The sequence below is a fragment of the Phoca vitulina genome, unplaced genomic scaffold (genome assembly GCF_004348235.1).
Source record: "Phoca vitulina isolate PV1807 unplaced genomic scaffold, GSC_HSeal_1.0 scaffold93, whole genome shotgun sequence".
Classification (NCBI taxonomy): domain Eukaryota; kingdom Metazoa; phylum Chordata; class Mammalia; order Carnivora; family Phocidae; genus Phoca; species Phoca vitulina.
Window position 1 is genome coordinate 3,037,429 of NW_022589796.1, and position 12,135 is coordinate 3,049,563.

The following is a 12,135-nucleotide window of genomic DNA, read 5'->3' on the forward strand; positions in this document are numbered from 1 at the left end:
TGACTTTTTCTTTTTTTTTTGAAGATTTATTTATTTATTTGACAGACAGTGAGAGAGGGAACACAAGCATGGGGAGTGGGAGAGTGTTAGAAGCAGGCCTCCCGCTGAGTAGGGAGCCCGATGCGGGCTTGATCCCAGGACCCTGGGATCATGACCTGAGCCCAAGGCAGACGCTTAAAGACTGAGACACCCAGGCGCCCCTGACTTTGTTTTTAATAGAGCAGGTTCAGGGAGAGTAGTTAGGAGGGCTGTTGTGAAAATCTGCATATAGATAATGGTGACTTAGAATAGGATGAGAACAGGTTGGTGCAGTGAGGAAGTTGAGAAGAATAAAATTCTGGATATATGCTTACTTTTTTTTTTTAAGTCTGAAATACTTCATTTTGTGGTGGTATCATTTATTTAGCCCACTCTTTTAATGGTGGGCATTTCTGCTCTTCCAGTGCTTTTTTTTTTTTTTTTTAAGATTTTATTTATTTATTTGAGAGAGAGAGACACAGCGAGAGAGGGAACACAAGCAGGGGGAGCGGGAGAGGGAGAAGCAGGCTTCCCACGGAGCAGGGAGCCCGATGCGGGGCTCAATCCCAGGACCCTGGGATCATGACCTGAGCCGAAGGCAGACGCTTAACGACTGAGCCACCCAGGCGCCCCTCTTCCAGTGCTTTTTAAATGTTTTAATGAAAATTGTCATCTATGCATATACAAGCACTTTTCAGATTGTTTCCTTAGAATAAACTACTAGAAATTAGATTAATGGGAAATAAAATACATATTTTTAATACTTTTGATTCATATAGCCAGAGTACTGTCCTGGAAGAATTTACCTGTTTTTTCCTGCTAGCAATACATCTGAGTGTTTTCATTTTTTAATACATAGTCCTGATACACAGTGTATGTTTTACATTTTACAAATCCCAGATCCTGACAATAAAAAGATTTTCTCTGTTTTAATTTTAAAAAGCACACTACTGAATTTCAACTTTTATCTTCTTTTAGGTTACAGTTCCTCTGAGTCACCTCATCAATGCCTTCCATTCACCAAAAAACACATCTATTTCTGTCAGTGTGTCAGCTTCGCAAAACCACCATCGAGATGTAGTTCCTGACCATGAGGCTGCTGGCAATGAGGTAATAGTTTTTACCCTGATTGTGTGAGAAACAGTGTTTTTGATTTAGTATGTTGGAAACATGTCTGAAATGTCTTTCTATGGTTAGGCACTTGTGACAAGGTCGTTCCTGTCTTCAGCTTATCTCCTTTATGATTAAAGATGTCTAATTCTGACTTTATTGTACATATAGAAAAGTTACTTTGTCTTATTTTTTTAACATTTATTAAAAATTTCCTGTGGCAGTGGTGCCTGGCTGGCTCAGTTGGTAGAGGAGGCGACTCTTAATCCTCAGGGTCGTGAGTTTGAGCCCTACGTTGGGCATGGACCCTACCTTAAAAAAAAAAAAATTCATGTGGAAGTGTATTTGGTATTCACTTCCTAGATTACTAGTTGTGTGATACCATTTAGATATTTTGTATTGCTCCAGCAGTAGCAGTGAACCCACAATTAACTGACCATAATTACCTCCCAAGTCTCAAGGAAGGTGGAATAGTAAGAAGTTACCATCTGCTGCCTTATGGGCGTGTTCAGTGTAGCTGAACAGTTAGAATATAGGTACCTGAAGGTGAAAGACATACACTATGAAACTACTTTCAGTATTCAGAGGATTACAAAATCAGTGTTTACTAGGATACAGGGAATTCGCAGCCTAGGAACCTTTGTGTTTACAGGGTTTATTAGTAAGATAGCTGCATGTAGCTCAGAATACATTTTTCATAGAAAACATTATCATTTCTAGTTAAATTTCCTAAAAACCTCATTAATCCATAAGTAACTTATGTTCTTAGTCCTGATATCAGGGGCTATGGCAAAGAATAGGAGAGGAGGAGTTGAAAAAGTGTTCACTTCTTGGGAGGGTTGGAGTCAGTCTTGGGATAAAATTTTAGTTAGATGAAAAGTTTGTTCTTCAACGTCTTTAGACTTTCCTTTTATAACGTTTACCCAATTCCTGTTGCTTCTTTGTATAGGCAGTCCATTGTCTTTCTCCTGTGGTGATAACCCTGTCCCAAATTATAGTCCAAGAGAGCCTGCCTGATGAAAATACATGTATCAAAATTGCTACATATAGCAATATTGTGTTCCTTTTAGAAATCTTGGAAAATACTGTATAGGTAGAAGAAATAAAATTCTCCTGTGATCCTACTCCCCAGAGATAATGCTATTAACATTTTGTATTTACATGTCAAGTCTCTTTTTCTCTTACACTTTTTTTTTTAAGTAGGCTCCATATGGGCCTAACATGGAGCCCAGTGTGGCGCTTGAACTCATGACCCTGAGATCGAGACCGGAGCCAAGATCAAGAGTTGGATGCTTAACCAACTAAGCCACTCTGGCGTCCCTGTACTTTTTAATTTTATAATTGGATCATTCTGTATATGCTGATTTAAATTCTGCTTTGTTCATTTAATAGTTTTTATGGACTTGTTATGCCATACATTCTCTCTCTTTATATTTTTTAAAGATTTCATTTATTTATGAGAGAGAGAGAGCACACAAGCAGGGGGAGGGAGAAGCAGACTCCACACTGAGCAGGGAGCCTGATGAAGGGCTCGATCCCAGGACCCTGGGATCATGACCTGAGCGGAAGGCAGACACTTAACCGACTGGGCCACCCAGGAGCCCCCATTTTCTATATTTTTAATGACTTCAGAGTGTTCATTGTATGATATCCCATTGTTGGATATTGTTCCCAATTTTTTGTTGCTATAAACAACATCACTTTTACTGTCTGTGTTACTGAAGATTATTTCGTTAAGTGAAATTGCTAGGTCAGGGGCTTGAAAAGTAGCTAAACTCTAGAAGCCAATGTTGAGCTTATGATTAATGGTTTCAGATACGGAATTGGTGTCCTGTTGTTTGTCTTTAGTGAGTGTTCTTTATTGCTTTACAGAACTTTTTCTTTCTCCTTAAGCACCTTTTTTTTTTGTTTTTTAAGATTTTATTTATTTTTGGCGCCTGGGTGGCTCAGTCGTTAAGCCTCTGCCTTCCGCTCAGGTCATGAGCCCTGCATCAGACTCCCAGTTCAGCGGGAAGCCTGTTCTCCCTCTCCCACTCCCCCGCTTGTGTTCTCTCTCTCTCTCTCTCTCTCTCTCTCTCTTGCTGTCACAAGCAGGGGGAGTGGGAGAGGGAGAAACAGACTTCCTGCTGAGCAGGGAGCCCGACATGGGCCTGGATCTCAGGACCCTGGGATCATGACTTGAGCCGAAAGCAGACACTTAATTACTGAGCCACCCAGGCACCCCAAGCATCCTTTTTTTTTTTAAAGATTTTATTTCTTTATTTGAGAGAGAGAGAGCAGGGCGAGCAAGAGAGAGCACAAGTGGGGGAGAGGGAGAAGCAGACTTCCTGCTGAGCAGGGAGCCCGATGTGGGGCTCGATCCCAGAAGCCTGGGATCATGACCCAAGCCAAAGGCAGACGCTTAACCAGCTGAGCCACCCAGGCGCCCCTCTCCTTAAGCATCCTACCTCATCTTTACTCTCACCTCCTTTGGTATGTGGTGGCTTTGCTTTCATCAAGTCTTACTTATCCAAATATCCATTCCACAATGTAATTTTAAAAACCTTCCTTTCAACTTCCTTCAAAAGCTACTGACTTATTTTCCTTTTGTTTTCAGACTTCTTGAAATAGTAGTCTGAACTTGTAACTGTACTTGCTAAACTTTTATTCTTACACTACATCTCATCATAGTTAGGCTATTACTTTGTACCATTTTACAGACTTATTTTGCTAAAGTCGTTGATTCCTTCATGCTAAATTCAGGCCTTTTTAAAGATTTTTTTTTTTTTTTTTTATTTATTTGAGAGAGAGAGAATGAGAGAGAGAGCATGAGAGGGGGAAGGGTCAGAGGGAGAAGCAGACTCCCTGCCGAGCAGGGAGCCCGATGCGGGACTCGATCCAGGGACTCCAGGATCATGACCTGAGCCGAAGGCAGTCGCTTAACCAACTGAGCCACCCAGGCGCCCTAAATTCAGGCCTTTTTAAAAAGCCACATCTTTTTAAACATTTCCTTAGCATCTGGTCTTGCTGAACGTTCACTATTTTCAAAATACTCCCATGTATTGAGTGATGTTACATTGATGATGGTTTTTCTCTTTCTGTTTTGCTGGCTTGTTTTTTTTGTTGCCAGCCCCTTAAATATTTGGTGTGCTGTGCATTTATCCTTGATCTAATTTTTGTTACGCACATTCTCCCAAGTCATGTTACCCATATTCACACATACATATGTGTGTGTATATATATGCTGATAACTCCCAAATATATCTCCAACCCTAAATTCACTTTAAATCTTTGAAGTCATTTATTTAGTGCCTTGTTAAAATACCCCTCTGGAGAGAATTTCAGGGACCTCAAAATTAAGATGTCCAAACTTGGCTATTCTCACATTTCTAGTATATTTGAACTTACAGTGGATTTAGCCCCTCTTTATCAGTCTGGCTCCAACCAGGAGAGAGAAACCACATAGTTATTTGAACAGTGAAAGTTTAATGCTAAAAATTAGTGTAATTTTTTAGTTTAATATTTTCAAAACCCTATTTTTTTAGGGGATTGGGATAACTAGGGATTGGCTAGTAATAAGTAAACTCTAAAATACACAGTACTAGAAGATTTAAGGAGTAGCTAATGCTCTTAGAACCGAGATGGAGCATGGCAGGAAGAGTTCTTCACCTGCGGGCTGAGGTCCTGACCTTATTGGAAGAGGGTATGGCCTTGGCTCCCTGAGTGGCTAAGTCACTGGTGTCACGCTCGCTGCACATGTTGGAAATCTGCCATCCCTGGTAGCAGGGAAAGCTCTTCATGGGAATGTCTCTTACTGAAAAGCTGCTCGTGCTAGCCGCTGTTGACTGTAGGGGCCAAGTTTTGGAGAAGCTACACAAGTGGCAGCCAGATGCTAGAGAAACCACGGGTGCTCCAGATAGGAGCCTGCTGAATGAGCACACCAGAACCAGGAACAAAAATACTTTGCTCTTACAGAGTCTCCAGTGCTCTTTACTGACAAAGCTTAACATTGTCCCAGCTGGCAAAGAAAAAGTATTTAAAGAGCCCAGATCATTGTTCATGGAGCTAACAGAAAGGATGAAGAGGAGCTAGGAGACAATAAATTGATTAACTAGATTGTTCATTCAGAACCCTTCTTCCTGTCAATCCGCTATTGGTTTTTTCGTATGTCTATTGTCTGTAATTTTTTATTTTTAGTTAGGGCTTGGTTCAGGCTCGTACCATTTTTCTCTTGTTCCATCAGCCATTTTTTATCCAGTTTGTTATCTTTATCTTCTATTTTCTTGCAATAAAACAAAACTAATCATATTAGCTATAGAATTAAATTCAGACAAGCCTCTTTACAATTTGACCATTGCCCATCTAGTTCATTCTTCCATCACTAATCTTTGGACAACATCTGAAACATTCCAGGTGCTTTGGTGATATTTTGTTTGTCCCTTACCCCAAGGCTTCCTATCATTTTGCAAAGTAGGTGTTACCTCAGTGCAGCTGTATCTGACTTAGGAAATTAGTTGCTTTCTGTTCTCTTACCACTTTTGTTTTAAATATCTTTGTAATAGCAGTTATTATGTTGTATGATAATTGCTGTGCTTACATGTACCTTATTTCTCTTTACATTCCAAGGACCTGACAGCCAATAAGAAAGGGAAATAATTTTAAGTTAAGAATCTGCATTTCCCTTTTGAAGTCTTTGTATTGTAAATAGACGTTTTGGCTTCCCATTTTAATTTTTTTTTTTTTTTTTTAAAGATTTTATTTATTTGACAGAGAGAGAGATAGCGAGAGCAGGAACACAAGCAGGGGGAGTGGGAGAGGGAGAAGCAGGCTTCCCGCCGAGCAGGGAGCCCGATGTGGGACTCGATCCTGGGACCCCGGGATCATGACCTGAGCCGAAGGCAGACGCTTAACGACTGAGCCACCCAGGCGCCCTTGGCTTCCCATTTTAAAAGATAGCTTTTGAAGGGCGCCTGGGTGGCCCCTTCGGTTAAGCGTCTGACTCTTGATCAGAGCTGAATCAGGTCTTGATTTTAGGGTCGCGAGTTCAAGCCCTGCGTTGGTCTCCATGTTGGACTCCATGCTGGGTGTGGAGCCTACTTAAAAAAATAATAAAAGATAACTTTTGAGGGCTCCTGGGTGGCTCAGTTGTTAAGCATCTGCCTTCGGCTCAGGTCATGATCCCAGGGTCCTGGGATCGAGCCCACATCGGGCTCTCTGCTCAGCGGAAGACTGCTTCTCTCTCTCCCATTCTCCCTGCTTGTGTTCCCTCTCTCTCTGTGTCTCTCTCTGTCAAATAAATAAAATCTTAAAAAAAAAAAAGATAACTTTTGAAAAGTAGCTTTTGAGTATTGTAGTCCTGCTGTTTTCATTGTAATAATATGCTTTACATTGTGTAGTTTTTAATAAAGAGCTCTTTTAAATATTTTATTTCATCATGGCTTTAACTATCCTTGTCTTTGTGTTAGGATGTCAGATGAGCATGGCATGATCTTTTCCATTGATCCATACCATCTTGTTGTGAAGTAGGCAGGGCATGTTTCATAGGCATTTTACTAATGAGGAAATTGATTCTAAGATTATGAATGATTTTTCACAAAGCTAGTAAGTGAGAAACCCCTGGACATCAATCCAAAGCTATATAATCCATGGATCTAACTTCATTTTTTTGTGTGAAATTTTATGGATCTAACTTCACATCAGTCTTCAGAAGCTGATACTTTACTTGTTCTGTTTATTTTTGCTTCCCTTGCTTGAACTTTAAGCTGTCTGGAGCTTATTTTTATTTGTCTTTCATGTCTGCCTGACAGCTCCTGTGGACAAGAAAATAACTCACTTCTATCCTATTTGTAGTTAGTTTAGAACTGTTTTAATGTGAGTGTATTTGCTTGCCTGGTTTTCACACATTTTTTACTTTGTTCAATTTTCCTCCTTATTAGAAGTTAGATATGGGTAATATAGAACCTCTCAGTTCAAAGAAGGATCTCAGCACTGAAACCAGAGGAGTGAGATGTCCTCTGGGAATAGCATACCCCCCCTTTTTTTTTTTTTTAATCAAATGGGTTTTTGTTTATGGACCTTAGAAACTGAAGGGAGCTTTAAATGTCCATAACTTAGAGACACTGTTTGGAAAATATTTTTAATCTTTATCAAACCCCACATGACTGACCTCCATAAAACTAGAACTATAAAAATATTTGCACCAGGGACACCTGGGTGGCTCAGTGGGTTAAGCGTCTGCCTTTGGCTCAGGTCATGATCCCAGGGTCCTGGGATGGAGTCCCACTTCTGGCTCCTTGCTCAGCGGGGAGCCTGCTTCTCCCTTTGCCTGCTGCTCCCCCTGCTTGTGCTCTCTCTCTCTTCTCTGACAAATAAATAAATAAAATCTTTAAAAAAAAATATTTGCACCAATTTATTTTTTATTTTTTTCCAATTTAGTTTTTAAATATTAGAAAGAAAAGAGGAATCAATACCTTTGTTAGATTTTTTTTTTAAATCCATAATTTTTCAACTAACAAGAACTCTTTAAGTTAAATATCTTGATAATAATGCTAACTTTGTTGACTCAATCTTTTACAGCCTGTACTTAATTTAAGAGACCTTGGATTATCCGAATTAAAAATTGGACAGATTGATCAACTGGTAGACAGTTTACTTCCTGGATTTTGTAAAGGCAAGAGCATTTCTTCCCATTGGCATACATCTCATGTCTCTGCACAGTCCTTCTTTGAAAATAAATATGGTAGGTTGGTATGTTTTTTGTTCCAATTTAAGTAAGCTGTCGTAGTTACTAATAATTTAACAGATAGCATTTATTAACATTTACTGTGTGTCAGGTTCTTTCCTGAGTTCCGTTCCATTCTTTTCCTTTCCTTTTTCCTTTCCTCTTTCCTTTCCTTTCCTTTCCTTTCCTTGATAACTTTTTATATTGGAATAATTTCAGATTTACAGAAAAGTTGCAAAGATAGTACTGAGTTCCTATTTTTCCTTTACCTGGCTTCCTCTAATGTTAACTGCCTGCTTAAATATGGTGTGTTTGTCAAAACTAAGAAATTAACATTGGTACAATACATTTAACTAAAGTATAGACTGTATTTAGACTTTACCAAATGAAATTTAATCTTCCTAAATTACTAGTTTTTCCACTAGGGTTCTTTATTTGTCCCAGGATCTACTATAGCATACTACACAGATTGTGGAATAGCGGAGTATTGTTTTAATTTTACGTGACAAACATTAGATCCAAGAACCGTACTGGTTTCTGAGAATACATTGAAGAAATAGTAATAGTCCTTTTTTTTAAAAGAATGTCTATATTTTCTTATTTAAGTCTTGTAACAGGTGTTAACAATAAGTGTGTAGTTTGTAGAAGGGGTTTCAGCTTCATGAATTTCTTTTTGGATGATACTTAAACAATGAATGTTAGAACTTATCAAAATACTTGTTTTTTTATTGATGGAAGAACAGATTTTAAAAATCGGTACAAGCTCTAACAGCCCAGAAACAAAAGTGCAAGTTTAATTAGTTTTGTGGTAAAGGTTTGAAGCCATACTTTGTACAAACGTAATTCATTTACTAATCATTCTATTGCCTTTATTTCAAAAATGGGTTGTAGGATAAGTAAAGAATTCAAGAGTGAGAAAAATGAAGTTTTTGAGCTTGGGGACTTGGATTAAAAATCTGCTTCTATTATTTTTTATGTTATATTACCTCCTTCCTGAGAGAAGTCCTGAGGCTCAATGGTTACGGGTGAGGAGCAGACGAAGATCAGACTCAGTCCTGCCACTGAGTGGCTGTGGCATTTACTTTATTCCTCTAAACTGCTGTTTTCTCATATGAAGCATGAGAAAAAACTCCTTATCTCACTTTGCAGGATCAAATGAAATAATCTAAATAGTTTATTTAGCCCATACTATGCTACTTGGCTCATAGTAAGTGTTCAGTAGAGTAAAATTTTTGTTACTATCGTTGTGTAGTTGTAGTAGTATTGCTCTTCTGGTCTGCATATTTACATTTCCTTTTAAGGTTCCTTGATACTCTTTTCTTGGCTTAAGCAGGCAGAGGTATTAGGAAGGGGTTTGTTGATTCCTAGGAAAATCCCTGAATTCTGACTGGGATATTGGGAACCAGTTTCTGTTGCTCCTGTTTACTTTTTCCCTAGGATCATGGGTGTAAAGTAGGATGGGGCTCATTAGTCAACAATGGGAATTCAAAGGATCGCCAAAGTTGGTAGCTTCCAGCTATGAAAGGAACTGTTTTCCAACCCATTGACTGGAAGCTTTGAGAGAGAAAGATAACTATGCTTCTGGTTTACAGTGTTTAATCACATTATTTGTTAGTTTTTGAAATCATCCCTAGGAGGTAGCAGTTCTTTATCTCTTCATACTCTTAACAAAAAGTTACTTTAGGTAAATATATGTATCTTTTACCTTTTGGTTTGAATTTAATTTCATTGGCAGCTATTGTCATATATCAGATAAAAAAGATAATATAATGGGTAACTGATAGATAGTAAAGAGATGAAGAACTATAATTAGATTAGCAGTGTTTTTAAAAACTCCTAAAAGCAAAGCCATATGAACAAATAAAAGGCTAAACTCATACTTTTGTTTTTATAATATTTGGTAAAATTACTATATTTTGTGACTTTTTTGTAGCTTGGTAAATAGAAAATTCACTTTTTTCAATTTTCCTCCAGGTTACTTAGATATGTTTAGTACTTTACGTTCCTCTTGCTTGTACAGACAACATTCAAGAACTCTTAAAAGTATTTGTTCAGATCTTCAGTGCTGGCCAGGTATGAAACAACAACTATTTATTTTGAAAAAAATGATAGATTTATTTAACAGATTCTGATTTATCTTTCTTAATCATATTAATGTTATAAACAGTCATTTGTAGCTCATGGTAGAACTGATAGAGTATTTGGTGTCAATTAGTTTGGGTATGTTTATTTTTTAATTTGGAAAATATATAGTAGCTGAATTTTGAATGTGAGTGATAAGTGCCACAGTAAATCAAACTTCAGGGAACTTATCTATACCTTCAACATAATTAACTAAGCACATTTGTTTCCTTCCCTATATTTTTAAAATTTCATTTTCAAAATTGTTCCAATCAACTGTAAGGACAGAAAAAAATTTAAAATGCAGAAAAAGTCAGGGCAGCAGCAGAGGGGTTTCATCAGTGGATCAGAAATTTGGGGACTTTCCATAAGGTAAGAAATAGATGACATCACATTGATAGCAAAATCAAATATGCATACATTTATATTTATTTAATACCAGACACTACTAATAGCTGTTAGGTAACAGTGATAATTATAAATGAAAAAGACATATGTTACCCACCTTCATGGAACTTAGGGTGGAATGACACAAAAGAGGTGTGTGCTGTTATTTCCGGTAGAAGTTAGGAAAAAACCCCATTTCCAAGTCAATAATAGTGGGCTCTGGGATGATTCATGAACAGTTGAACTGAAAGATTGCCAAAAGTGGGCCAGTCCCAGAGTAGATAGGGCTTGTAACTTTCATGCTACAATTGGCAAAAGACACATTGGTAATAAAGGGTGTGTGTGTGTGTGTGTGTGTGTGTGTGTGTGTGTGTAGAGAAGTCTGTCTCTGAAGATTGTGTATGAGCATTGAGGCCAAGGGGAAAAATAATGGATTTGAATCATACACTAAATATACCGTGCTTACTCATTATAAGTCCATGCTTTGTAGTATAAATGTATTTACCACCTTCGTAGTTTTGAGGAAACCTATCTACAATCAGTACTGATTACTGTATTCTCTTTACAATTACAACTGGATCAGCAAGAATCTCCACATGTTGAGGAAAACTTGTAACATGAAAGAGAGGTGCCAAGTAGGGCACAGAGACCAGTAATGCCCTGAAAAAAAATGGTTAATGCAGAAGACAGAAGAATTCTTAAAGAAGGATGATATATTTACAAATGGAAGTCTTCATGGAAGACTTATAAAAACTGAGCATGTATTAGGGTATAAGGAATATCTTAATTTTCAGAAAGTTATTACCCAGGGGTCAGATTCTCTGATCATATAATTGAAATCAAATAACAGAAAAGGTAGCTTAAAAAATTCTTAACTCTATGGAAATTTAAAGATACTTTTCTAAGTGTCTTGTGGCTGAGGGAAAGAGAAACTGAAATTGCAGACAATTAGTAATGAACCACAGTGAAAATCAACATCAAAATCTTTGAGTTGAGGGCCAACTGATGCTATGAGGGCATTGTATAATTTATTAGGAAATAAGAAAGAAAATAAATTGATTAAACATTCATTTTGAGAATTCTTTAAATGAATGTGAGAAATTAATATGTATAAAACATTAAATGAATACAACACCAAGAAAGTTATACTTAATTAAATGAACAGATTTAATTTGAGAAAACAAGAAAATAGAACAGTCTGATTAAAAACATTGAGAAAATGTTGAAGTGAAAAGTGGTAACAGCCACAGATAATGAAGATTTAAAACTTTTAAGAGTATGTATAAATAAAAACATGTTGAAACAATTATCCAAGTTATAAATTAACAACATTGACTCAAGAAGAGAGATAAGACAGTAACTATAAAATTTGAAAGATAATATTTTTCAAATATAACCCCGTTGCCCCAGAGGCATCTAGGCTCAGATGGTTTTATGGTTTATGTGTTCTGTTTTCCAGGACCAAAATAAAGAAAAAGATAGAATAGGGTTTCCTGTTTATTCCACGAGATTACTGATACTAAAATATTAGCATAAAAAATATAATAGATCGCAATTTCACGTAATAATATAAATACAGAAATCCTAAATAAAATCTGAAAAAGGAAGTACAGAAATGTGCTTTAAAATATGATTAAGGAATATGAGTGATTTAATATTAGGCAGTATGTTAATTTATGTTAATAGATTAGAAAAGAACAATATTATTTCAAGTGTATGAAAAAGGCGTGTGATAGATTTTAATTGTCACACTTCCTACAAAGTTGTAGAAAACTAGAATAGGAAGTTTTAAAATTTAT

The 12,135-nt window shown here is 37.1% G+C and overlaps 1 protein-coding gene across 1 annotated transcript in view; it reads left to right on the top strand.

Annotated features, from left to right (window-relative positions):
- The window catches only part of YME1L1 (YME1 like 1 ATPase), a 49,196-nt gene that overhangs the window by 10,183 nt on the left and 26,878 nt on the right, over nt 1–12,135 (top strand). Inside the window, exons 2-4 of the mRNA XM_032396684.1 lie at nt 997–1,128; nt 7,684–7,846; nt 9,803–9,901. Coding sequence (XP_032252575.1) covers nt 997–1,128; nt 7,684–7,846; nt 9,803–9,901 — 394 coding nt within the window. The remainder of the gene's footprint in view (nt 1–996; nt 1,129–7,683; nt 7,847–9,802; nt 9,902–12,135) is intronic.